Source organism: Fusarium vanettenii, assembly GCF_000151355.1.
Source record: "Fusarium vanettenii 77-13-4 chromosome 7 genomic scaffold NECHAsca_9_chr7_10_0, whole genome shotgun sequence".
NCBI classification, from domain to species: domain Eukaryota; kingdom Fungi; phylum Ascomycota; class Sordariomycetes; order Hypocreales; family Nectriaceae; genus Fusarium; species Fusarium vanettenii.
In genome coordinates this window covers 1,093,533-1,119,193 of record NW_003315875.1, presented here as the reverse complement: position 1 = coordinate 1,119,193, position 25,661 = coordinate 1,093,533, and the positions used below count along the sequence as shown (strand labels likewise).

The 25,661-nt window shown below is 50.6% G+C and overlaps 11 protein-coding genes across 11 annotated transcripts; 5 read left to right on the top strand and 6 right to left on the bottom strand.

Annotated features, from left to right (window-relative positions):
- Nucleotides 1-286: 286 nt before the first annotated feature.
- NECHADRAFT_45267 (uncharacterized protein) lies at nt 287-2,264 on the bottom strand (the record flags this gene model as incomplete). The annotated part of the gene is made up of 2 exons (XM_003049200.1): nt 287-1,305; nt 1,358-2,264. The coding sequence occupies 2 exons, from the start codon at nt 2,262-2,264 to the stop codon at nt 287-289; spliced, it is 1,926 nt and encodes a 641-aa protein (XP_003049246.1).
- Nucleotides 2,265-3,834: 1,570 nt separating this feature from the next.
- Nucleotides 3,835-6,429, bottom strand: NECHADRAFT_82912 (uncharacterized protein; the record flags this gene model as incomplete). The annotated part of the gene is made up of 2 exons (XM_003049199.1): nt 3,835-5,827; nt 5,927-6,429. The coding sequence occupies 2 exons, from the start codon at nt 6,427-6,429 to the stop codon at nt 3,835-3,837; spliced, it is 2,496 nt and encodes an 831-aa protein (XP_003049245.1).
- A 1,484-nt stretch (nt 6,430-7,913) lies between these two features.
- On the bottom strand, nt 7,914-8,791 carry NECHADRAFT_82911 (uncharacterized protein; the record flags this gene model as incomplete). The annotated part of the gene is made up of 2 exons (XM_003049198.1): nt 7,914-8,530; nt 8,602-8,791. The coding sequence occupies 2 exons, from the start codon at nt 8,789-8,791 to the stop codon at nt 7,914-7,916; spliced, it is 807 nt and encodes a 268-aa protein (XP_003049244.1).
- A 1,165-nt stretch (nt 8,792-9,956) lies between these two features.
- Nucleotides 9,957-10,589, top strand: NECHADRAFT_82910 (uncharacterized protein; the record flags this gene model as incomplete). Its single annotated transcript, XM_003049446.1, has 1 exon — nt 9,957-10,589. One exon carries the CDS (start codon nt 9,957-9,959, stop codon nt 10,587-10,589), a length of 633 nt encoding a protein of 210 aa, XP_003049492.1.
- A 761-nt stretch (nt 10,590-11,350) lies between these two features.
- Nucleotides 11,351-12,382, bottom strand: NECHADRAFT_45187 (uncharacterized protein; the record flags this gene model as incomplete). Its single annotated transcript, XM_003049197.1, is given in 2 exon segments — nt 11,351-11,527; nt 11,540-12,382. 2 exon segments carry the CDS (start codon nt 12,380-12,382, stop codon nt 11,351-11,353), a joined length of 1,020 nt encoding a protein of 339 aa, XP_003049243.1.
- Nucleotides 12,383-13,154: 772 nt separating this feature from the next.
- NECHADRAFT_82908 (uncharacterized protein) lies at nt 13,155-15,612 on the top strand (the record flags this gene model as incomplete). The annotated part of the gene is made up of 3 exons (XM_003049445.1): nt 13,155-13,667; nt 13,722-14,204; nt 14,470-15,612. The coding sequence occupies 3 exons, from the start codon at nt 13,155-13,157 to the stop codon at nt 15,610-15,612; spliced, it is 2,139 nt and encodes a 712-aa protein (XP_003049491.1).
- An 846-nt stretch (nt 15,613-16,458) lies between these two features.
- NECHADRAFT_82907 (uncharacterized protein) lies at nt 16,459-17,322 on the top strand (the record flags this gene model as incomplete). The annotated part of the gene is made up of 1 exon (XM_003049444.1): nt 16,459-17,322. One exon carries the CDS (start codon nt 16,459-16,461, stop codon nt 17,320-17,322), a length of 864 nt encoding a protein of 287 aa, XP_003049490.1.
- A 461-nt stretch (nt 17,323-17,783) lies between these two features.
- NECHADRAFT_70711 (uncharacterized protein) lies at nt 17,784-19,449 on the top strand (the record flags this gene model as incomplete). Its single annotated transcript, XM_003049443.1, has 1 exon — nt 17,784-19,449. One exon carries the CDS (start codon nt 17,784-17,786, stop codon nt 19,374-19,376), a length of 1,593 nt encoding a protein of 530 aa, XP_003049489.1. The 3' UTR covers nt 19,377-19,449.
- A 325-nt stretch (nt 19,450-19,774) lies between these two features.
- Nucleotides 19,775-21,918, top strand: NECHADRAFT_82905 (uncharacterized protein; the record flags this gene model as incomplete). The annotated part of the gene is made up of 3 exons (XM_003049442.1): nt 19,775-19,992; nt 20,079-20,256; nt 20,311-21,918. The coding sequence occupies 3 exons, from the start codon at nt 19,775-19,777 to the stop codon at nt 21,916-21,918; spliced, it is 2,004 nt and encodes a 667-aa protein (XP_003049488.1).
- Nucleotides 21,919-22,352: 434 nt separating this feature from the next.
- NECHADRAFT_45252 (uncharacterized protein) lies at nt 22,353-23,595 on the bottom strand (the record flags this gene model as incomplete). The annotated part of the gene is made up of 3 exons (XM_003049196.1): nt 22,353-22,530; nt 22,625-23,448; nt 23,500-23,595. The coding sequence occupies 3 exons, from the start codon at nt 23,593-23,595 to the stop codon at nt 22,353-22,355; spliced, it is 1,098 nt and encodes a 365-aa protein (XP_003049242.1).
- Nucleotides 23,596-24,391: 796 nt separating this feature from the next.
- Nucleotides 24,392-25,003, bottom strand: NECHADRAFT_45415 (uncharacterized protein; the record flags this gene model as incomplete). The annotated part of the gene is given in 2 exon segments (XM_003049195.1): nt 24,392-24,844; nt 24,857-25,003. The coding sequence occupies 2 exon segments, from the start codon at nt 25,001-25,003 to the stop codon at nt 24,392-24,394; spliced, it is 600 nt and encodes a 199-aa protein (XP_003049241.1).
- Between the last annotated feature and the right edge of the window lie 658 nt (nt 25,004-25,661).

The window sequence follows — 25,661 nt, the reverse complement described above, 5'->3', positions numbered from 1 at the left end:
TGTTCAATAATCAGAACGGGTTGCTTGATAATTGCCCCGATCAAAACTCAACCCCCACGGTCAAAGAAAGTCGAAACCTAACATCGAGATAAAAAGAAGGTACTCTCTTCAAAACGAAGATAACAAGCCGTAGAAAATAGTGACAAATAGCTCCAGCTTCCGGCGCCTCGGCCATGCGAATTGTTCGCATTCGACATGGCGATGTATGATATGCAAATTTATCCCCCCCCACATGTTTCCATTGTCATCACTACCCAGGGTCCCATACGCAGGACATAGAGTCTCCTTAATTCATTATCTTTACCTTGACATCTCCTGCCATCGCAGCCTCCTGCTTCATCTTCATGTGTTCAATTTGAGCCAACTCCTCAAACCTTCTCTTGACATCATTGCGTGGGACTGGGGCCTTGGCAAGCCCGATACTGGCTAGAGTTCCCCAGAAAAGGGCGTAGATGAAGTAGAACAGGTTGATGGCGCCAAGATATATGACAGGGACGATAACCATGGGAATGTTGCCAAAGAGTCCTGAGCGGCGAGAAATGGTCTCCCACAGCTCACCTGTGAGGATCTCGGCGGCGCCGTCAAACTTCCAGGGCCCAACCAGGCGGAACTTGGCGTTGAAGCTGGCACCGCCTGCCCAGATGTAGGGCAGTCGCCAGCCGCGTGGTGTGTGGAGGGAGATACGGAGGATATCAGTAAATGAAGGGGCCATGTCCAAGTCCTTGGCGAGCTGGTAGGCATAGCTGTCGTGCTCGACGCCGTAGGTGACACGGGCGCTGGGAGAGTGGATCACACGGTAGTGCCACTCGTCATCCTTGAGGAGCGGGCGGGAGATGCGTCTGAGGAGATGGGTGACGAAAAGCATAGATTGCATTTCAGCGAGAGGAGGAATGGCACCAAAACCGGGGCGCACGAAGCCGATGAAGCCGATGGTAGGGTCGTTAGAAGACCAGACCTGACGGACGTCGGCATCGTGGGAGACGGGATAAGGACGGCGACCGGCATTATGTTCGGTGTTGAGGAAGGGGAAGTGGGGGACATAGCCAGTTGCAAAGATAATCATATCAGGCTTGACGATGGACTCTTGGATGCGCTGAGCCTCAGGGCGGCCGTTGTCAGGGAAGTGGGCGACGCCGTCTGGAGTAATATGAGAGGGAAAAGGGGCAACGTCGATGGTGCGCTTGGCCGGGATGATGGCCGTGTTGAAGAAGAACCGGCGGATACGGGTAGCCAATGTCCACTTGGTCGGACGCCATGGCGTAGAGATGTTATTCTGGACTCGCTGCCAAGCCTTGTTCCAGAATACTGGGACGGCGTTAGCTATGCTCATGCAATTTCAAGGTTGAGGATGACTTACATCGCGAGGCGTGGAAACGATCACTAAAGATCTGACCAACATACTGATCGACACCATATTTCGAACCGCCACAAATCCAGCATCCGGCAGGTAGAGCAAGGAAATGGTAATAATCCCAAACAATCATGGTGTCTCGAACCATAGGATGGACATACATGGTGTCGAAAAGAGTAACTTGGCTGACATCGATGGGTAGTTGCGGTGTGTCGTAGTCTTGGTCTCCGCGCAGCCATGGCAGGAATCGCTGCCCTGGAGCTCTCTTGGGAGCACCAATCCAGCCATCACGATGGCAGAAAACGACTCTCTCAGTAGGGGATGTGATGGCGAGGTAGCACATATCACAGCCAGTCTCGCCGCTACCCAAAACCATGACGGTCTTGCCTGTGCCAAATTGCTCACGCTTCTTGAAGTCTTGTGAATGAATCACTTCGGGGACATTCTCAATACCAGGGATATTGGGGATATGAGCTTTTGAGTGGACGCCTGAGCAAATGGCGATGGCGTCACACTCCCATTCAATCTCCTTACCATCGGGTCCCATGTAAGTGACGACATGTTCACTCACATCTCCCCTCCTGACGCCTGTGACGCGAGTGCTGAGATGAATGTATGGCCATAAGTTGAAATGTGTGGTGTAATCCTCTAGATACTCCCTGTAGCGCCCGGAAGAGAGGAAGTCACCGTCTTCGGGACGGGGACGGAAGTCAGAGAAGCTGGTGAGAAATTTGGAGGAGACGAGCTCGGCATCCTCATAAACGTGATGCAGGAAAACACCACCAAGCTTGTCGTAGGACTCAAAGAGCTTTAGCTCAAAAGGTTCCGTTGATGGGAAATAGTGATGAGCGGTTGCTAGTGTTTTGAGCTGGACAAGGCCAGAGGGGCCGCCTCCGATAACAGCAACGCGCATGTTGCCAGTTTCGACAAGTATCTGAAAAGAAGAATGAACACTTCTGAATAGAGCTTCGTTGCTATACTTGACGGCCGAGGTTCTTTGGGTCTTCTAGAAGTTTGCAACCAACAAAAGACAAGTAAGGGGCATGGAGGCTTGAACCACCCGGTCGGTACCAAGGCCACCTCTTATCTACCTCAACACAGTCTCTTGGATCCATATCACGCTACATAAGTCCCCGTAAACTTTCTGGCTGATTGGCGCCAAGTGAGGGGATGGATGAATGAGAAGAGGGGGCGCAGGGAGACATGATATCTTGGAAAGCGTAGGCGAGTCTCCATTGCATGGTTAGTTTGAATTCGTATATGTAGCTAAGGACGTTAGTTTTGCTCGTCAATATGTAGTCGTCCTCTCTGGAGGAGCAACCGGCACATGCCTACATAAACATACCCGCTTACAGGCATTCTTCAGCATATCTGCAGTTGCAGTGTTGCATTCGCTGCAACCCCACCGTTACCCGCAACCGCTGCACCAAGGAAATGGTGCAAGCTAACGCACGCTTGACAGGTGTCTCTATCCCACTCGTTCGGGTATGCGGGATATGCGGGATATATGCTGGTATGGATGTCGGTGTTGTGGGCCATGTCGCATCGGGACGCTTCGGCTCGTTAATAGCGCTGATGCAATCATGCTGCATGTGATGAACACGTCATACAGGATATGATATCTCAACTGGAATTGTTACAATACCGAGGCTTCCGCGAGAAACATCCCCTTACCCTATCTTCATCTTCACCCCACTCTGGGAGATCGGTAATAGGCTGCTGCTGAACTGCATGAGAATGTATTTTATATACTACTTTGCTTTCCCTATCCCCTAAACTGTAGAGCACTCCCATTAAGAGCTCCTTTTGGCTTTCCTAGGATTGCACTATACTGGATCGTGAAGAGTGTATCAGTGCTGTATGGAGCTAGTCCTGCCAGTGAATGGGATCGACGATCTTCTGGCTCAGTTAACCCATCAAGGGCTGGGCAGCTCTGGGCTTTAAGTATAACTAAGAACGCATTGTCAACACACCATAGCATCATGAACCCATGCTAAGGATAGGACCGACATCCCCACGACGCGATGCAAACTCGTCGACATACTCCTTAGCACCTAGCCACTACGTAGTGAACTCAAAGTAGGTATACACAGCCGAAAGCCCAAATATCCCAAGAGGTACTAAGCATACGTGGGCGAGACAAATTACGCCTTCTCTTGGTGGTCCAGGAAAGAAACAGCAGATATGAGCGAGCCGGGCCGGGTCCTTGCCCGGGAGGTGCATTGCGCCGAAGGTAAGGAAGATTACTATTCACTAGATACCACACAGAGAAAGACATGGCCCCGTTGCAGTCTTTCTTGTCACCCGTTAGGGCGGTTATTGGTTCTATGCTCTTGTCTATGATGGGCTCGATAATATATAGGCGTAACTATTTGGAAACAATGCCGAATCATATCATAGTACAAATACCAAAAGGTATTAATAGTGTAGAAATAAAACGACTCTAATAACCACCCACGAGCTATGCTATTCTATAACCGATTCTAAACTATCCGAACTGGAAAGGTTCTGCCGTCTAACTGCAGGCCCTCAAAAACTCGGTGCCGCCCACCAAAACTCGCTTTTCGGAAGTGATCCTCTTCTTTTGGTGGATCCATTATCCTGTCCCCAACGTCGGACCCTTGGAGGCCCAGAAGGAATTCGATCACCCAAGGGTAATCCGGAGAAGGGCGGAAGAGTCGCTGCTTGATATCTTCTAAGTGGTATGATACCACACCCTCCTCAGGCTTGAATTGGCCTGGCGTCCTTTTCCACCACCCCTGTCCCTGCATCACATCACCGTACCTACTGCTCTGCAGATTTTGGAACTCTTTACCTAACGACACCGTGATACGGCCGTTGGATATTTCAGCCCACCTGCAATATGGGCGTACCACGTTAAGGTAGGCTCCCCCGAAGGTTCCCCACGATTTAAATTTGTCTCTAAACGCGTCATTTACGAGTCCCAGCACAAGAGGAAACAGTTCCTTGAGCTGAGAGGTCGGTTGCATGCCGGGAATTAGGTCATCTCTAATAAAACCATTTGCAGTAGTTTGTTCAAGACAGTTGTGAAGGTGCATGAGGTCGGTGTATAGGCTTTGCTGGAGATCTGTGATGGGGATGGTTCCAACCTTGGGGCCTTGGCGATGATCTCCTGAAGAATGGAAAAATTCATTATTAGGGAATGTGCAAACGCAATAAGGACACGCTGCTATCAACTTAAACTCCAGTTGATTCCCTGTGGGGCGCAAGACGAGATAGATAGGCTCCGTCGTGTTGTTGTCAAAGAGGTAGACCTCGTCCTCGACTTCCACTGTCGTATCGAGTTTGCTTCGACTCGCCAATAAGATACTTCCTAGATAGAGATCTGCTTTCATGCAGGTGAATTGGTACCAGGTTAAACCTTTGTCTCCATTTGCCCGCTTGAAGCCGCCAATGGTGAATAGTTTTGTCAGATTGAGAGTCATGGCCCCCGAATCAGCGTCCACTGTCGCGTCTTGATACCAAAGCCTTCTGCCGATGGTTTTCGGCGCATCGGCTTCAGTAGGTGGACTGGTAGTAAATCGGAAATACGCGTCTTTCTTGGAATCCTGTGATATGGATACGATCCTCTCCATCTGGTCCCAGCTGGGGGTTTCTTCACCCTCATTTCCAAAGAGTTTCTCCCAAGTAACGGGGTCCTTGCAGTTGGGCATCCACGAAGGGATTCCGACTTCTGCATAGGCACCCGAGGCCTTGAGGAGTAGTTGAGAGGCTCCCTCATTGATGATAGAGTGGGCAAAGAAGCCGGTCGCAAGGTGCTGGAGAGAGATGCTGTAATCTGGCTGAATTTGAATGCCATTGGGTTTCAAAGTATAAGGACCCCAAACAGCGTAGAACTTGTCTCTGACATCTGAAGAGCGGCTTTCCCAGGCTAAACGTAACAGTTCAAACATGCTCTTCGGTAAGAGTAAGCCTCGTGTTGCGTGTTGAAACCAAGGCGCTCTTGTTTGTTCCCACGACCAGGTGTATCCTGTCAACTGATTTAAATGCTCCGTCATTAAAGGGTCCACTGAGAATACCATATCCCCGATAGGGATAATAACCCGCGCCGCAAGGATCAGCTCTTGAAGGACCCATGCCCGGCTGAAGTACCTACGCTCAAGGAGCTTTTGGATGGTGAGTCTGTTCAGGGGAGTTGTAGATCCCTTTATTGTTGGCATCAAGATCTCCAAGCTTTCAAGTTCGTGAAAAGAATGTCTTGTTGCAAAGACTTTTGAGGGCTTGAATGCGAGGTCATCCCCCAGCCAAATAACAACTTGGAAGCATTGCGAATAGATCCGACCCATCTTGGCGACTTGTTCACCTCTCTCTTTTGAATCTTTCTGATTAATGCAAATTGCGTCGACCCAAACCACCCGCTCACCCCGTGATGGTCGTAGATAGCGGAGCATGGCGCAACAGTTGCGTGTCTGGGGTAGGATATCCCAGTATTCGCCGACGTAGACAGGGTGGCGCCTAAAAACGAGATTGTTAGACTTTTAGACCCAAGAACGCTCTTTGACGCGTATAAAGAAGAACTGAGTCACGAGCGGGGGGTGGTCGTCTCAAGCTTACAAGGTAGCATCTCCATCCTCACCACCCCATGTGTAGGAAACGGCCTCGTATTCCGGGAACTCCCTGTCTGAGTAGGTTTCCAACAGCAAATGAATCACATCTTCCGGGGGCTCATTCTCCTTCGCCACTAGGCGAATCAGGCGGAATTCGTCTGTTCCCAGAGCTCGATCATGCGCATGCGGGGTCTGCCTTCTGGAACTCGAATCATCGCGTCGACAAGTTCCCTCGGAGAGCTTGAAGCAAGCCAAAGACTCTGTTTCTCCAGACTCGAAGCCGCATCTGTGCGACTTGGTTCGTGTATAAGTTACAGTTGATGGCCAGCTAAGATTGAGCTTGCCCGGTGGTTCATCAGGTGGGGGCGACGGGGCTGGACTGGAAGGGTGCTCTGTGAGATCGCGCAGCAGCTGATGAGCAGAATTGCCGCAGGCTTGGCAACTAGGGACCGAATCTCCCCCAACCTCGACGCGAGGGGCCCCGCAGGATAGTGCATGCCATCGGGCCATTTGAATGAGTTATTGGGTTAGTTTCAGCGCTGGAGGGATGCTGGTGAGCAGAAACAGGGTATCATGTATCGTAGGAGCTGATGTTGAGATGGTCAAGTCGGAGGCAGCCTGCGGACTTGACAGCCCAAACCAGGCTGTGCTGATGGCACCTAATCGCATTTCTCTTAATTGCATACGGAAAAATACCGATGTACAACCCATAGCATATGTCCAAAGAACTGTCCGTAATCCCACTATGTTCATGAGGGAGGTATGATCCTTCGTCTTGTCCGGTCAGAGGTTTTTGGTCCACCACAGGGTACATTATACCATGTCCCAATATGCACATGAAACTCCAGTAGCTATGAAAGATGATCATGGAACAAAAGTAAAAATATCTGATATGGCTTTGCCCGGCAAGGCTTCGTCCAAAACCACTGTAGTCCCCACACCACCACTCTCATCACCGCCAACGCAATAGTCACAGAAGAGCAACAATATCTACAGTGCACAGGGGCAAAAAGAAGCATACAACAGCGGGGATTCGCTGGTCGCCACAGACCCAACTACTAATCCGCCCCTTACTGGCTTAACTATGGGAGAGCGGACGGGATCCCGTGGTCTACAGTAAGTATGGCCGTATGTGATAGCCGAGGCGAGTTTAAGGTCTATGCCGGTGAGGGCAGGTCGAACTGCTATTATTCAGGATCTCTGGAACTACATTCCTATACTGGATATGCGAGATTGAGCTGATGAAGCAGCGTCCCTCCCAGGATGTCGAGATTCCTGCAAGTAGCACCTCGAAGAGTCTCCTGTCAAGCCAGGGCTATTGAAGTATGGGGTTGTTATATTAAATGACATAACCAAGTTTCGAGTTATTAAGCACAAGTAACATACGTTGGACATGACTACATGAGAGCCTTGGGAGCTAAACGTGGATAGAACGGTCCTTGTTGGGGCCTTGGATGAGACATGCGAGCATGAAGCAACCGCTCTGTTGGGATTTCCATTTCTTCAAAGGCCCTTCACGCAAGATCAATTCTAGTTTACGGCCAGGGTAACGTCTTAGCCTTTAGTCGAAGCGATGTTTGCTTCAGAGGGCGATGGGGTGGGGATGAGTGACAACACCAGACAACCTCGACGGAAGTGAAGGCACAAAGCTAAAAGAACAATGCCCAAATGTTGTATGGCAATCAAGGTGAATTAAAAACTCGCTGAAGGTATATCATTCCTTGTCATCGCAATCCAGAAAGCCACCATGTCGCGTTCCTTAACCCGCATACCCCAGGATATCATCCTCCGACTGGGTACCATAGACAGTCTTTGCCCGCTTTTTGTACATGCCTCGTGATAAATAGATACATTAAGAAGTGCTTCCAAAGTTCCGCCAGCCTAAATAGCACTTGGCTGGCTTTCCCTCCACATCCGTCTTTCTGGTCCTCGTCAGACCACAATGCCTCTAACTCTGCCAGATCCAGACAATGTCGGCTCATGTCGATTCACAACTAGTCGATGACAATGACTTCTTTATCTTTGGGTATTGAGAATTTCTTTCGGCGCTTTGTTGGGGATTCTAACCGCTCGTCGTCGTTCCGATCACGCTTCTTGTTCACTTGGAGACGTGCAAACGGGCTTTCAAGGCCGATGCTTGTCGTATTTCTTGAGGAAGGCGCTGTCTGCTCGCTTCCTGCATCGGATGCCAATTCGGCTGCATCCGTATAAACACTGCTGCTAGGCGAAGATGGAGGTTCTGAGTCGTCGACCTCGACTGTGGGCTTGGGCGCGGCCGCTTCACCCGGCAGCATCACGAGCAGGCGACGCCGTATCTCATCGATAGTGTCTTGTATTTGTGCTCCCAGACGACTGTCAGGATTAACAACGTAGAGTGTCTGCTCCAGGGTCGCCTGGCAGAGCGTGAGTTGGCTCTGCTCACGCGTTGACCGTTGGGCTGGAGACAGCTGAGCAAAGGCCGCGTGGGCGTTGCGCCTAAGCGACGGGCGGTAATATGGAAATGAGCAGCTCATGACCTTGCGATGGCGTCTAATATCGATAAGCTTGCGGTCTGTGTGCGGTGCACGTCGCGCTTGTTTGATAGGTACGCACGAGCTGTCAAGGTGGCGGTCTGATGTCGAAAGAGAAAATATTCACCAGGCAGTTTGCGACAGACAACTCACCGCGTTCAAGGTGACTGACCAATGACTGGGCCTTGTTTCGCAATCGCTGCCTGTCCTGTTTCAACACTGAACAAGGAAGTGTGTTGCGCGAGAAAACCAGAACAGTTGCTGCGGAACAATAGATAACCCTCTTCTTCTTTGACTCCCATTTCCCGGGACGCTGCAGATGTTTCCAGAGGCACAAAGACACCGGCAAATCTCAACAGCATTGTTTGCGCGTACGTACCCGTCGCTTCTTTGTCTGAAGCCAGCAGTGATGATGGCCGGACAGGGATTATTTTGCTGTGTTTGGCGGGGAACAGTCGCAATCACAGTGGACCACGCGACTACGTAAACTCATCTGAATGGACGAGACGTCGCATGATGTCACTAGCTTGTTACACTTTTGGTGCCCAAGCCAAAGTGAGTCACTTTTGTGACACCTCTCTGTAGCTTCCCTGTAGCTGCCCTGAAGTTTCAGACAAGACAGCTTGTTGCCCTATTGCAAGTTTAACAGGGAGAATAGTTTCATTGCCTTATCTTCCTGCAGTCTGTTCCTCTCTATACGCACTATTGAAAACCACGATCCAACTCATGTCCGCCGTTGAGCTCAAGCAATCGAAACCCCGCATTCCACGACTCAGAGTTTGTTTGGGGCGGGGACTCAAAACGAATCCACGACTCAAGTGGGGTCACGGGATCAACACTTCAATGGCCCGCGCAAACTTTTCTATCTAGCCAGGAGTTAATTTGAACGTGCTTCAGCTTTCTACCCGTTGGTTCATGTTATTGGATGCGCAGGTTTTCTGGTCACATAAACATTCGTTTCTCCTATGTGTTTGTAGTACTCTTTCCCAGGCGGTCATCAGCCACGAAGGTGGATGGTGTCGTCATGAAGAGATGTGTTTGCAGTACAGGGATTTTTTTCAGACATTGATTCATATCTCACTTAAGAGTAGGAATGACTGAATCGAGTTGACTGAATCGCGAAACTGGACTTATAAACCTATAACAGTTCGATAGGTTTCTAAGCTGGGAGACGTCTGACTGATGATTCTGAGTGAAGATCATATTTCTCCCCCTCGTAGCCCTTCTCTGAATACTCTGGCTGTTCTCAGCAACTATCGCGCCAACAACCGAAGAGGTCACAGATAGACCATCCTGAACCGTGCAGACATTCAACTGTGAAATTCACGGTCATTCTTGCACAATTGGTAAGCTCCAGCAACCCCAACATTTTACAGCTATACCCTTAGTGCCTTTTTGTTTTCTCTTTATTTATTGCATATCAGCTTCTTTGCTGGCAACAGTACTGATGAGTCTTATTATAGATTATCAGCTGTCCTTGCAGATGTTCCTTAAATTTATACATACTCTCAACAACATTGCGGCACTATGACGGATCACCACGTTGGAAAACAGGCCCAGCACCGCGTGGCTGAGAAGGAATACCAGCAAACTGGCCTGAGGCTAGCGGATCGGCTTGCCACACATGATTTGGACGACAAAGATCTTGACCGAGTCATTAAAAAAGCTGAAGCCATGGTTTTAGGGGCTGGTGCGGCCATGGGGGATGCAGGCCTGACCCTGGACATGTTCCGCGATGAAAGGAACGCCATCGTCAGGGAGCAGGAAATTAATTTCTATCGGGAAGAAGCTCTCCGCATGCACCTCCGCGACATTTTCTCAGAGGGCCATCCCACATACCTTCAAGACTTGGAAAACGGGTCTTCAGAGTGTGGGGATGCCCTTTCTCTTCGCCGCAAGCATATGGTCACGAAGAAGGACGAAATTATGTCACTAGTGAACGAGGCAGAGAAGAATGCGAACAACGCTGGAAGCTGTCACTCAGCCTGCCTCGCAATAAAGAAGCGTAGGATCCTACAGATGATGCCTGTGCCGGCACAGCAGGAAGGTGATGGAGCATGCCCTCAGGCTGAACAGAGCCTCGCCGTTGGCAGTGACGACTGGGTTCAGCAAGACCAAGAGTGTTTTGAACTCTTTTTCCAACTGCTCAAAACTGAGTAGCTTTATCAGGGACTAAAAACTGGAAAACATGCTCATAAAAGCTTTGGGACGAAGGGTAGGGAATACTTGGTTTCATGTTATGGAGAGTGTCAACTCGTTCGTATGCATACCAGCGTCAGTGGAGTTGGGTAGCAATTTGGTATGGGAAATAGAGGGCCAGGTATGCTATGAGGTTCAATTATTCTTCAAATAGAGGGCCAGTTTTAGCTTGCGTCTTGAGATAGCCTCAATGAAGCACGACTCGTCATGAGCCATGATTTCAGACCCCCAAAAAAAAGGGGGAAAGGAGCGAAAGGAGCAAAAAGAGCAATCATGTATATAGGAACAGCCCGATGCGGGGGTCGAACCCGCAACCTTGAGATCGCGTACTCATCACCCAGTGAAGGGTCATTTAAGAGTCTCACGCTCTACCGATTGAGCTAACCGGGCGTGACTCTGATTGGCTGAAACGTGATGCCCAATTCGCTTGTCAGCGCGGTGGTCGCGATGATCTCCGTGGTGTTGAGACCACACTCAAGTTATCTGCGAGATTCATGGTGTGCTATCACTAGCTTAACTAACCGGGACCTGATTTGAATGCTATAGAAAGCTATTGAAAGATTGGAAATGGGGTCTATGAGAAATGAATAAACTTGGCTTGCTGTTCTATTTGGGCAATATTCCCCTGATGAACCAACCCTCTCATAACGTTCTCGAGTGTAATGTCGAAAGGTAGTACAAATTGAATAGAATCAAGAGGACGGAATCGGTTTGATGCCAGCCTAGAGGGTAAGAACCTCAAAGTGATCAGTCGTGTTGAGAAAATGTCCAACACCGTCAACCATGATCATCAGGCCATCCTGCTGAAGACCACCTCCCGGAATGTAAATCTTGTTTCCAACTGTAGCGGCGCTTGTTCCGTGACGAGGCACCTGCATAGGCGTCAACTCCTCCCACTTCTACGTCTCGACGTCAAACACCTCCACGTTGTCAAATACGCCCGTCGCCGCATGTTGGTTCGTCTCACCGCCAAAAGTGTAGAGCTTCGCCCCAACAGCTGCCCCTGAAATGCCTCCACGAGCAGTTGGCATGTGTGTCTTGCCAGTTTTCCAACCGGCAGTCAAGTTGTTGAGGTCGAGCATGAAGACATCGTCCCGGACATTGGTCTTCTCGAACCATCGGCCCCCAGTGATGTACAAGGTCTCATCCACGATGGCGCCAGCTGCATGTTGTCGACCCTCAGGAATATTGGCTGCTACATCGACGAGGCGTTCCCATTTGCCAGACGTGGTGTTGAAGGCGGTAACCGTAGTGACAGCGTCCTGGTACGCGCCATCCAGGATGGTCATGCCTCCAGCGACGTAGATAAGCTCGTGATGAACACCCAAAATGGCACTTCCCCGTTCAGTCCCGGGAGGCATAGACTCAAGTTGAGTCCACGTGTCGGTCTGCGAATCATATACATGGGACTCCCCCGAAGCAACCCATTCAGGCAAAGGCTTGGGAGGATCTGAAGCATCGACGAGACCACCAAGGAGGTAGATCGAACCATTTTTTGTGGCGACGTTAGGATGGTTTACACGGTATGGGGATGGAGCCCCAGTGCGCCAGCTGTTGGGAGGGATGTCATAGAGGTGCGGCCAGTCGACGGTTGTGAAGACGGTGAAGAGGGATGCATTTCCAATGGGCGTGGCACCACCAATGACAGCAATAGTGTTATCATCAACGGAGACGGTACTATGCTCTTGACGAAGACGAGGGAGCTTGGCCAGCGTGGTCCAATGCTGGCAGGGCTTGTCAACAGATATCGGCATAGCCGAGGTCAACCCGCCGGAAATGGCAAAGAGAAGGCAGGCTCGGAAGAAGGCCATTATTGTGATGACAGCTTTATAATCTAAGGGAAATAGTATGATGGAGGTAAGTTTACAGACTTTCCTGGAGGGAGTAACCGTTGCTCCTTATAACCTCCAGTTCGGAGACTACGCATGCGAATTTTGATCGCCCATCATCGTCATATGTCCGAATTTATTCAATGTCAGCACATAAGAATTGCCCGGGATTTAATTAAACCTCGCCATTCTTATGCCAAGAGCCTCGTGAGCTGCGTACCCAGTGAAGTTGTCCATGATGGAAGAAATCACTGGGAGTCTATTCGCGGATCTATAGGCCTCCTGTTGAGGTTCTATGTTGGAGTCAAATTCTCTTCGTCATTCAAAAATGAAATAACAGATCAACTTACTATCGTCACTCACAAAGATGGCCTACCACAACCCCATTACTTCATCGCTCTCAAGACGTCGATCACCACCCGTGGCCTTTGATCCGCCTCGGTGATTTAGCGGGTTGAGCCAATGACATGTCGTAAGGTCTCGGTGATTTCACCATTCCAGCCAACAACCTCCTACCACTAGGAAACCCAACTGGCACTATCGGACGTAAGAGTTCGTCGAGACCGTCTCATCGGCACCCAAGCATGTTCTTCTTGAATACACCGCCCTCTTCTCCCCGCGTGTTCTTATCCTGTGATCACCTCCAATTCCCGAGCAGCCACCAGATTCCGCAAAGAACTGGAAAGACCGAACCCCAATGTCCGCCCCAAATGCTCCTCAAGACCCGCCGGTGAAGAAGCGCCGCAGACCGGCCCTGGCCTGTGAGCAATGCCGACGCCGAAAAGTCCGCTGCGACAGGACTTCTCCTTGTAATCACTGCTCCAAGTCCGAGAATCCGGAGCAGTGCACATATGTCCCCATCCAAGTGCCTAAGCAGAAACGGGCTCCTCGTCCGGGTGCTGCCACCATTGGCCCGGTGAGCATCCTCCCGGCACCAGCTCCGACGCCACCAGAAAGCCAAGGCTCTACAGGGAACTTTCTGCCAGTGCTGAACTCTTCTTCGACGCCGGCTACAGTATCCGAGTCTGGAGTTTCAGACGTGCGTACTCTGGAGCGGAAGTTTGAGGGAGTGATCCTAGCAAATGGACAGCCTCCAGGTTCAACTACCGAGAGTATTATAGGCGAGGGGACCGAAGCTACCAACGCCACTCACAGGATCCCCAAGACAAGATATTATGGCCAGAGTCACTGGATGAATGGGCTGAGTCTTGTAAGCAAGCCGCCTACCCTTGTCGTAGATGCTTACAGCTGATGACCCTGATAGCTCCCCGCAGGATTCGAGAGTCTTGTCAACCCCAAATCTACGACAAGCAATCTCCACACTCTCCTCAGCCAGTGCAAGATACTCGGTCGACGCATCAAAGAGCATCGCCTGCAGTCTACCTTGTCGAGCAGCCCCCTCGTCTCTCTCGACATCCCACGTTCGACTGCCGATCGCCTCCTAGATCTCTACATCTCCAGCTTCGAACCCGTGTTCCCGATTATGCACATACCTAGCTTCAAGGCCGACTATGATCGATACTGGAGTGACCCCGGCCAGGTTGCAACCGTCTTTCGAGTGCAACTCCAGCTCGTGCTTGCGCTGGGGGCCTGCCTGTTCGATGACACCTTTACCCTCCGCAATCAAGCTTCCCGATGGGTGAACGAGGCCCAACTGTGGCTTCTGACTCCACCGGAGAAGAGCAGAATAACCATTCACAGTATACAAATTATGATACTCTTGACTCTCGCAAGGAGTGTCTGCGGCGTAGGATAGGATACTGTGTGGGTACTTACTGGACTTCTTTTACGCACGGCCATGTATATGGGCCTGCACCGAGACCCTAGTAAACTTGGAGATGGAAAAATGACCACATTCAAAGCCGAGATGAGACGGAGACTGTGGTCGAGCATCCTGGAACTGAACTTGCAGAGTGCCTATGACGCAGGCGGGGCGCCACTCATCTCTGCTGAGGACTACGATACACTGCTTCCGACCAATCTGAACGATGAAGACCTTACAAACGAGCCAGAAAATCTGTCACCTGGCAGCCGTGCGGATGGAGGAAGTGCACGTCTATCGGTTGCTCTGGCCCTCGCTCAGTCACTTTCCCCTCCGGCTCAAGATACTTCGGCACGCCAACGACTTTCGCGCGCAAGACTCGTATAGCGAGACGCTACGACTAAACTCGGAGCTTGTTCAAGCTTGTCACCAACTGTCTGAGACGCTGAAGAGGCATTCCAGTTTGCCCAATGGCACGGTAGTCACACAATTCCATGCCTCACTGGCTGAGTTACTGGCCTATCGGTGCTTCCATACGCTACATCAGCCAGTTATTGTGCGCTCGTTGAGTGACCCAAAGTACTACTTCTCCCAGAAGATGTACATTGACGGGGCGCTCAAAATTGCACACATCTCAGGGCTAGCTGGGGTAGGCGTCGATGAGAACAATGCGAGCCGACTATCTCCCATGACTGCATCACACGGTAAAGGCGTTGCTTCTCATGAGCAGTTCCCACTGTCTCATCATCAATCAAATGACACCCGAGCCTCCGGGGACAACCAAGACGGCCTTCCGAATGTCCTGTTCACCCGCCTCCTCACTAATGGTGCCGGCATGTTCCGTAACATCCCCATCCAAGCCACTCTTGGCATTATCGTTGAGTTTGTCAGTAAATGGGGAGACAACTCCGCGACCGGGAGGGCGTCTTCTGGGATTGGCTGTCTCCCTGGCATACACGGCACGCGCGAAGCTGATTTTGCGGCTCTGGCATCCTTCCTGAATGCGGCGCGCGGCTGGACACTTCGCCGCATTCGTTCGGGTGAAGTCAGCATAAAGGGCCACTACTTTTTGACTTGCTATTTACTGCATGTGTCTGCAATTGAGCAGGAGATTGACAAGGTTGCCATTGAGGGCAATATCATGGCGGGGGCGGTAGAGGCAGCGGAGGAGTGCGTCAAGGAGCTGAAGTCTATGGGGGTAGCAAATGGGTTGTCGTTGGAAATGCGACTGGGAAAGAATTCGGAAGATTCCTCTTGGCTTGAAAATACAGAGTTTCTGTCCTTGGATATAAATGTATCTGACTTTGGTGACACGGCCGTCGATGCAATGGACATGGATTGGATGGGTGGCTGGCCCTTGGATGGCATGTCGGATTATATCAACTACTCCTAGGAGGTTGCTATAGATATCACTTTTCGAGAACTTTGTCTCGGGAAATTGCTGAGATGCTGCTGACAGTTCTTCCACTCTTCCTCCTGCCATATGGATGTTTGTGAGACAGGAAATGGCTAATGAACGACAAAAGACCCTTGTCCTTACCTGATGAACTCGACATCACCCATAAACACGAAGAGGGAAAGAAAAAGGCCAAGGTTCCTGAAGCCAAACTTAGAATTGACCCCGAGGAGCCTAGTTTCGGGCGGGAGTGGGCATGCAGTAGCACGCGGACAAGACAATGGGTAGTGTCTTATGTCCGATTCTCATCCCCACACCAACCAACACACTATCTACTCGCTATGTCCGAAAGACGATAGCTTAACGACCTTTTATGACAGTCACCTTTCGGCCGAGGGTGGCTCACTCAATTCTCCGACTTCCTAGTGTGGGCCGTTTGGCAGATTACAGACCTGTACTGAACCGAGACTCCCCTGTTTTTTGTAAAGCCGGGAGAGGGAATTGGACGTATATCTATGCTTGGTAATCACCAGTACAGAAGTTCTCACCTGCATCCAACTAGTACTCAAGCTCATCCTAACTAGAATCCGTCAACTCATTTAGTCTCTCGACTATTCCACATCTACAGCCACATCAGTATCACCAGAATGTCGTCACAACACAAACATACGCCAGAGGTTCGTACATGACGCAGCACATGTCTCCCCTTCATGCTGACCTTAATAAAGGGACCCCCATATCTCCCTCGTGGTGCCATCCTTGGACTCACCCCATCGCCCATCCCCGACGTTCCGATTTCCTCTGTCCTGGTCGTCCCCCCCCGTTCTTTCCGCGACCCTCAACATGACGAGATTTCAACTCAACCTCCGCCGCGGGCACAAATTCGTCCTCTCGGCACTTCTTTTCGGACTTTCCATGGCTCGTATCATGGCCAACGTGCTGCGCATTGCCTGGGCTGTCCACAATGACAACGCCCGCCTCGTCATCGCGGCCTCCATATTCGCCAACGCTGGCATGCTGCTTCTTTTCGTCGTCAACTTGATCTTGCTGCAGCGCGTCGTCCGGGCTTACCAGCCTCAGATAGGCTGGAGCAAAGCGTTTGGTTGGACTTTTCGACTCTTATACTCTGGTATCGCCGCTTCTCTCATCATGGTTGTTGTTTCAGTTGTGTACAGCTATTACACGCTCGATTCTCATACCCAATCCCAGCTCCGATGCATACGGCTCGTCACGGCTGTCTACCTCGCGGTGTTGGCCTTTGTTCCTATTCCAGCAGTCATCACTATACTCCTACTTCCACGCTCGTTCCCCATCGAGCATTTTGGCCGAGGCACTATGCGTATCAAAGTGGTTCTACTCCTTTTCACCTCGGTCCTCCTCTCTCTCGGCGCCTGTTTCCGCGCTGGCGGTGCCTTCATTCAACGACCGACCGAGAACCCTGGATGGTTCAATTCTAGGGCGGCTTATTACTGCTTCAACTATGTAATTGAGTTGGTTGTGGTCTTCACCTACGCCTTGTCTCGTTTCGATCGCCGATTCCATATTCCCAACGGAAGCAAAGGTCCAGGCGACTACTCCAATGGGGGGCTGGGCGGTATGTCAGGGCAACAAAGTACCGATGAGGAGACTCTTTCGGGGGATGATGATGGCGTGCCGTCTACCGGACAGCAGGTGCCTTTGAAGAACATTGCAAACAAGAAGGCATAAATGAGAAGGTATGGAGGGAGCAAGTGGCAGTTGAAAGCCTTGAAATGGAATCTGAAGTTATCATGCTATATCAGATGTTCCTGAACACGGCATCTTCTTTCTCAAGACATTTTGAAACCATCGTGTTTGAACAACGTTCTGAGTCAGTTTGAGAGATTTAATACGAAGGTCATTTCATCAAGATCCGCTACCAGGGGTCCATCAAGGTTCAAGCAAGCTTATCAGGTTCTTGGCGCCCCTCGTCTTTCTCGTATTCACACAAATCAGCTGTCCAACGCGACAGCACGTGTTCGCGTGTTTATCGAGACGTCGCGTCTCATTCACGGTCGCGTCCCTCTCCTCATCTTGTTCCTTTTCATCTTCTCTTTTCACCACAGTCATATTGACTACACAAATTCCCCTCGCTGCCTTTTCTTCAATCTGTACCCGCACGTTCATCTGCAAACTCTATCACCTAACACATGGCGTCAAATATCCCCTTGTCCCGCCACCAGTGGCAGATATCCCCCAAGGGCACCTGGGCTCGTGATGTCGACGAATGCGAGAGATTTTACATCACGTCTTCACGAAAAGGAAATGGGTGCTTTCCAGTTAGCGGCTGTGCATCTTTTAATGTCACCCCTGTTGATTCGATGCCCACCATCGACGAAGAAGACTGGGTTGAGGCAGCTCTGAAGAAGGCCTGGATTACGCTTCGTTACCAGCATCCAACCCTGGGTTCTCGTATCGAGCGTGATGAAAATAGCGACCAATTGGGAAGGATTTACCAGTCATTTGATACCGACGATGAGCAGGATCGTTGGGTGGGTTCAACCTTCAAGGTTGTGGATACTGATGTTGAGCCGCTCGAGTGGTTCAACAACAACACAGCCGCTGCCTTTGAGACGGGCACTCTCTTTCTCGTGAGATCAAATGGGCAGGATAGCTACCGCCAGACAATACTTTTGCGTTGTCCTCACGATGTATCCGATGGTGTTGGTGTTCTGCAGCTAGTCAATCAACTGTTTGACTACGCTGCAATGGCTTTCGAACAAGGAGATGAGTATTGCCTCCCAAAATGGGGCAAGGAATATGAAAATCTATCTCCTTGTATTCGAATTGCTGCGGAGATGCCTGAATCATTGTCCGAGGCACAAACGAAACGTCTGGAGGAGATCCAAACTCAAAATGGAACCATCTACAAACACCAGGGCCTTCTTGCACTCCCCTCAAGCTCGACGCATGCCGAAGGCGCTAGAGATGGCAAGCTGATACGCCTTTCGCATGCAGTTCCCAAGGATCGTACTTCAAAAATTCTCCGTGGCTGCAAGGACGTTGCTTCTGGAGTGAGTGTGACACATGTCTTTATGACGGCCTTGGTAATGGCTCTCTCAGAGGTACAGCCCCAAAAGGAAGATTCATACCCAGTCCGATATGTCAATCACAGCATGATCAATCTACGTCCCTACTGCCAGGAACCTTACAACACCCCTGCTCACGCGGCTGCTGCATACCACACTATCTCAACACAAGCACTGGGCATAGACTTGGTTGTGCCCGGGTCATCAGACGAGACAACTGGAAACCACGCGACTGAAATGCGAAAAATCCTACCTCAAGTACAACACTTTTTCAATGATATCCGACCGGTTCCTTCCGAAGAGATTCATGAACAGGTCGCCTTCGCTCCCTCAACATTCAAGTCCTTCACGTCTCCATCCGGCGTTGATCCCCACGCTGTATCGGAACCGCCTTTTTGCCCGGTAGCTCTCTCTTCGATTGGGAATGTGAGTTCCATGGTTCAGCAGAGGCATGGGCCTTTTGAACTTACCAACGTCTGGGCCGCCAGCGAACCGATGGGGGCTGGCGTGGCGCTCTTTCTCGGGTCTTGGGATGACCAGCTGGAACTCTCTGGTGTATTTGACACGAGGTATCACGAATCAAGCTATGTGGAAAGCTTTCTCGAACGGATTCTAAACTGCGTTCAAGAAGGACTGGGCGTCGATGGAAATAGCCTAGCGGATGAAGCTAGACCCGTGGAAAGTTCACGTGACAAGAAGAGGAAGAGAGTGTAGGAAGTAAGTCCTATTGATTGAGACAGAGTCTAGATGGGTTATGTTTAGATAGAAAATATCTCTAATTCTGTGGCGAAATGATCTTGCAGTGAAGCCTGAGTTTTCTCGGTTTCCCAAACAGATCCCAGGAAAGGCTGGGGGTCAAAAACCACGAGACATAATGAACAGGGGTAAAGACAAGGTACCTGCTTTGCTGTGGGTTACGTAGGTATCTATCAAAAAAGAAAGAAAGCAAAATGCATATAAGAATGAAAGGTGAAAAAAAGGAATTAGGGTTGACTTCTAGTTACCCCTGAACCCGGATGTTCTTCGGGGCTTTCTTTAACGCAGACTCACAAAATTAGACCGAATCTCTCCTAAACACCCACCCAACTTCTGTCCAGCTTTCACTGCCTATCATGGACTTTGACGATGACAACGACCCCGTATGGGACCGGTTCTTCGCTACCGAGAAACTCCTCGAACTCAACACAATCGGTGCCGTCGCCGGTGCTCTCGAGCGCTTTGAAGACATACTTCTTAAGTCCCGAAAGGACGACTGCCGTGTGCAAGACATCATTCCCCATATCCTGCTGCGCCTCGGCCGCGAACAGGAATGCTACGATTTCCTCAAGTGGTGGGCCAACTTCAATGATAAGGACCATTTTAACGGGCGTTACAACTGGAAAGATAAGACGCTACCGTTCCTTGACATTCACGGAGCCGACCCTTTCGAACCTCTCAACAAGCTCTGAGCCTTAGCCAGCTTGTGGCTCTCACCCTTCTGAAAGTGCGCCTCTATCTCGACATCGGGGAATATTCGGACGACCATAACTTTACAGACGCTGATGAGCCTCATCCCGTCCGCCAGCGACCGGTGGGAAGGCTTGTACGGGCAAAGGTGCGAAGGTCGTCAAACATGAACAAGATGTTGGACACACAGGATGCGCTATAGAGGCAATATTCTAGGCTTTCACGGATGGTAAACGATGCCAATCCGTACCTCTGGGAAGCTTTGGTTAAAGAAGACAATCCTTCCCTGCCAATCTTCCACCCCCCTCGTTCTAAAGAGGAGGCGGATCTGGTTCTCTGTCGGTGTCTACATGCCTGGCAAGAAACGACAGGTGCCATTGCCTTGATTAATGGAGAGCGCTCCAAGTTTACCCGCGTGGTGGGGGGAGTACATGGAGTCTACCGAGTAATCACTGCTGATGGCAGGGATAGCCTGCAATCGGGAGAGAAGACGGAGGGACTGCCGAAAAGACGAAGCACCGGAAGTGCGTTTCCAAAGAGATTCAACCCTCCAAAGCCTAGATCGGAGCCACTTGAGCTTTTCCCCCCAACTCCCACGGTCTCCGGCCATGTCCGGTTCATCCACCGCAACGACGGAAACAGGGTACTCGCATACACCGATGGCGCTTGTATCAACAATGGGCAGCTGGAACCTCGCGCAGGCTGGGCCGTTGTGTTTGGAAAGCCTGGAAGTGACCAGGAGGGCAGCCAAAATGTTGTGTCCAGCCGCCTTGAGAACGAGGGCCCGTTTGGGGATGACAGCGTAGCGACCAGCAACCGAGCTGAGCTGCGTGCAGCAATTGCCGCTCTTCGAGTTTGCGACTGGCACGATGAGGGGTTCAAAAACATTGTTATTGCAACCGACTCTTCCTATGTGGTTCAGGGCGCCACCAGCTGGGCCAAAAACTGGGTACGCAAGGGATGGACGACACGCGTCGGGGGTAATGTCAAGAACAAAGATCTGTGGGACCTATTACTCGGTGAGGTGGAAAGGTTGAAGCAACAGGGACTGAGTGTTGATCTCTGGAACATCCCAAGGGAGAACAATACAGAGGCTGATGCAGCAGCCAAACAAGCAGCCCAGAACGAGATAGACATTGCTCACTTTGCAGACATCACAGCGGGATCTCCTCAGATCGACATTGTTAGCAAGGAAACAATCGACAGCGACCTGCTCCCTCGCATGCTTGTGTTTTGTCTTGAGTACGAGGATCTGTTCGACAGTTGCTTTGGAAGCCTCGTCGCAGAGATCAAACCGAAAGCCAAGATGGAACGAGCCTCGACACTAGAAGCTGCCCTCGCCATACTTGGCGGAAAGTCACCTCCTGACATCATCCTCGTCGCCGATGGGGGCATTACACGACAGAAGGAAGTCAGGAGAGTCGTCATTGACCACCTCCGCGAGGGGGCCAGGGTCGTGCTGGCAGGCTGTTTTAGCAGCATGGTAGGAGGAGACGAGTTCAATTACTTCTTCTCCGAGGCGGGCCTCCGCTGGCAAAGGGGATCGTACCACCGTGCAACCGTCACCTTCCGTTCCGCTTATCTCGACAACAAGCTAATGAACCACCTCACCCCCTCGTACATCCAAAAGGCGCTCTTTGTGAGCAACATCAGGAAGGAACATGTCTGGTACGCTGAACCCGGAGTGCCAAACGAGGCTGCAGTGGCATGGGCCTGCGTTGGGCTGGGCCGGCTGGGCTATATTGGTGACGTGAACGGAGAGGAGGCATCCAACAAGGTGGTGTTGGGCTTGTGTGGGGGGCTCCTATGATTTCCTGACTACCCAGTCGATTCATATGCCATCATGGCGGTTAGTCAAGAAAATAGGCAGCGACGGAGGTGGCATCGGGAGTAATAAGATGTGTTCGGTTGACGGAGGAAGTCCCCTAGAGGCCGGCTCTTGTAGCACCGGCCATTTCACTCATTAATTCACCGTTGAGATATCTATGACTCTAAATACCGTCTTGTCAATTTCGCTTTGAGCCCCATTGGGTACCCATAACGATGCCTCTGTATCTTGAGCATGAGTCTCATGCTTGCAATTTTGCTCATTCATCTTACTTTCTCATCATGCCCCGGCCCCTTCATGATTCGTGGATTAGGTGCGCCTTCTTCCATTCCCGAAAGGTCTCCCATTGTTCCATATTCTCGTGCTTATTTTCTGAATCTTCCCCCTCTCTTGATTGTTCTAAGTGAACAGATGTGTTAGCTCAAAGTCCGAATCATCCTGGATCTGTCAATGAGAAACTTACCAGAGTATGTCTGGAGCGCCTGAAGAAATGGCATACCCAAAAGGAGAATGGGAACCAGCTGCCCGAACCCCTTTGCGTTGTTCTCGTTATCGATGTCAACACGCCCTTTCCACAACTCGTGGAATCGCTTCCTGTCGTCAAAGGTCCAGTACAAGCCCAGCCCAAACCAGACACATGTGCCAAGAACAACTGTTCGAAGCTCAGACTCTTGGATGTAGTACAAACAAACAAAAATCTTTCTCCATAAGGGCAGGGGTGTTGCTGCTCCTATTCGCCTCTCCAAGTCCTTTGTTGTCAAGGAAGTGATGCCTCGCCTTGTCGATCCACCAACGCCCTAAGGTACGCCATAGAGCCAAACATTGTCTCGGATATTCGAGAAGAATCAAGACAAAGTTAACCACCGCCCATTGGAGTGGCTCGCCCCCCTTCTCTTTGCCCAGTGAGCATCTCGCAGGGCAGTGGTCATAGATATACCATTCACTAGCACCAGATACATAGGAGCAGTATAGTAACAAAGCCGCCAAGAGGAGCATGCTTATTATCCGGACAATAACATCTCCTCCCCACCCGATGGCAGCCCTGGCTCTCCTATGACGCGATGAAGCTTCCTGTCCTGGCCATTCTCGACGGGGTTGCTTCTTCATGCTCCCTATGACCTTGGTCCGGATAGCCAGCATAGTCAACAAATGCACTGTACTGCTGAACCAGGCCAAATTCGTCACCATGCTGAAGTGATAGATGCTGATTTTGTTTTTTTCGTCATGTAACTTGATAACGGCTGCACTGAGCATGGCGATTCCCGTCACAAGTTGCATATCCGCGAGCGACAAGACAAAGGAGAAGATGGTGGCCTCGATCTTGTCCATGCGGGTCTTTATGCATTGCGCCTTGGTTATGAAGTCGACGAACGGATTGCAAAACGTCCGTCGCGCCCAGCCATCAATGGGGTTGAAGCTGTCTTCAGGCTCAAGACCAGAACGAATGATGAGAAGATAAAGACATGTAGAAACAATGGCTAGGGCTGAAGAAGTCATAAATGAACTAATGACCTGTTTTATGTGTTAGTCTTTCCTCGAATAAGGGCCAAACGAGTCGCTTACCCCGATGCCAGCAATGTCTGGGTCCGGTTCAGGACAAGTGCATTCGCAAGAGCCCCAGAATCGAAGTTCTGGCGGGGGAGTGCAGTTTCGAGCCATTCTTGGGCATGGTTGAAACGGCTTCAGTTTCTTCAGCAGTCAGACTGGGTCGCCTTAAGTAGATAGATGGTGGGAACACGTTGACAAGTTATTGCCACACAACAACCGCCACCAGGTGTTCAGCATAAAAGATTTCCACGTCAGTGAGAGGCGCAGGCTTCCGTGGCGCTGAAAGTCAGCAGGCAGTCGCCCGCTCTCTAAAGTAAACTGAAGAGTTGATTGGGTTTACGGTGTTTTGTAGTCTTGGGTTCTAATGTTGCCGTGTCTCTCAGTGTGTTTTCTGATCATATGTCTGACAAGTGCGTCATTGAAAAAGTAGGAAGAGGTGATTGGAAGCCTGATCTTTGCCAAGACACGGAATCCGAATCCAGCCCGTTTTCAGCCCCTGCACCGTAGGACATCACTCATGCGGGCTGAAAATGAGGCCCTGATTTATCACGCGACTTAAGCCAGTGGCCAGGTAGCTTTAGCGAGAGGCCTCTGACTGAAACTAGGAGTCTAGCGCAAATGGGAACTGCGTTTGCCAGACTAAGCCAGCTGGATGTCATTCAAGTTTTCTCTGGTCTCAGCCTCAGACATTAGACCTACCATGAAGATGGTTCATGAGTCATTTGTGAGGTTGAGATATTGCTGTCGATCTTAGTAACGCCTCACGCCGTAACTGAGAGTACGTCTAGTCACACGCAGCGTGGTATCCAATCGAGACACTTGGCGAAGCTCCAGCTAATCTTGGTCTTCCAAGCCTTGCTAGCCTGAAAGTATGCCTTGAACTATATCCCTTAGTGGCTGTATTCTTTCACTGAACTTGAAGGATCACAAAGACGGCCCGCACATCTGTTCCAATAACCTCCAGCTTGTCACCGAGGAGCTTCACTTCTCCGCCCTTATCAAGCGCTTTCACTTTGTCCTTGTACCCACTCTTCTGCCAAACCGATTCTCTCACTGTTGCCACAATAAACCCGCCCGGCTTAACCACCCTGACAAACTCGTCAAAAGCGCCGGGTCCGACATGGCCTTGGGTCAATGTCCCAACACAGACCACAACGTCGTACGACTGGTTAGGTATCTTGAGGGTTTGCGATAGGTCCGCCACGTTCAGGGAGCGATATACACCGGTTCGATGGGCAACTTGAAGCATGCCAGGACTGAGATCGATGCCGTCGAGATGTGTCGCACCACGCTTGCCGAGATGTTGGCCGACGAGCCCTATACCGCATCCAGCATCCAAGATGGTCGCACTCTTGATATTCTAAGAGCCCACGTGCTTGAGGACATAGTCACTGGCAATCTCGGGCGCTGTGTACTCTTCCTTGCTGATATCTTCGTTGTAACTCTCGGCCCAGCTCTCGTAGGTAGCCAAGGTCTCGGCGACGCTAGAGGAATTCAGAGAACGTGCGAGGTTGGCCATCTGGGCGCAGAAGGTGTTTTAGAGGTACCGGGACGAGATAAAGAGGTTTAGATCAGGTCTGAGTCTGACCATTGAGGCTGGAATTGACATGAATGACGAAGGGAAGATGACGTAGTGGGGTAATGGGGTGGAATATGCAGGACCGGAAGCTGTTCCGATGCTGATCTTTCTTTTGTAACCTCGGCAACTCATCTCAAAGTAAAGGTACGAGAAGACTGTAGGATAGATTCAAAGGTTGATTTATTATGGTTAGTTCAGGAATTATTCTTGCTGACCCGCTCTCAGTTGCGCACTTACCTACAGTCTCGAAGTTGTCGAAATACCCAGCCAGAGGAGGCTGTACTACCCGGGACAATCCCCAGCACCGCCAGCAATCGAGTACAATTTTCTCGAATGTGGCCTGTGATATATTGCTAGCTCCGAGTCATATCTGCTCATCTGTAAGATGCTGGTGGCCACTATGAAGTGGTTGGTTGCGTCTTAATCCTGGCCGCCAGATCAACAAGGGCGATAACATCCCAACAACAATTTCTGGAAGTCGGACTCATGTAGCGGGCAGTGATGAAGATGGTAATCCATGTCAAGTGTGTACATTAACACTAAGAATAGCTATAACATATATTCAGTTCTGTCTGCCTAAACAACTGCTGATCAAGCA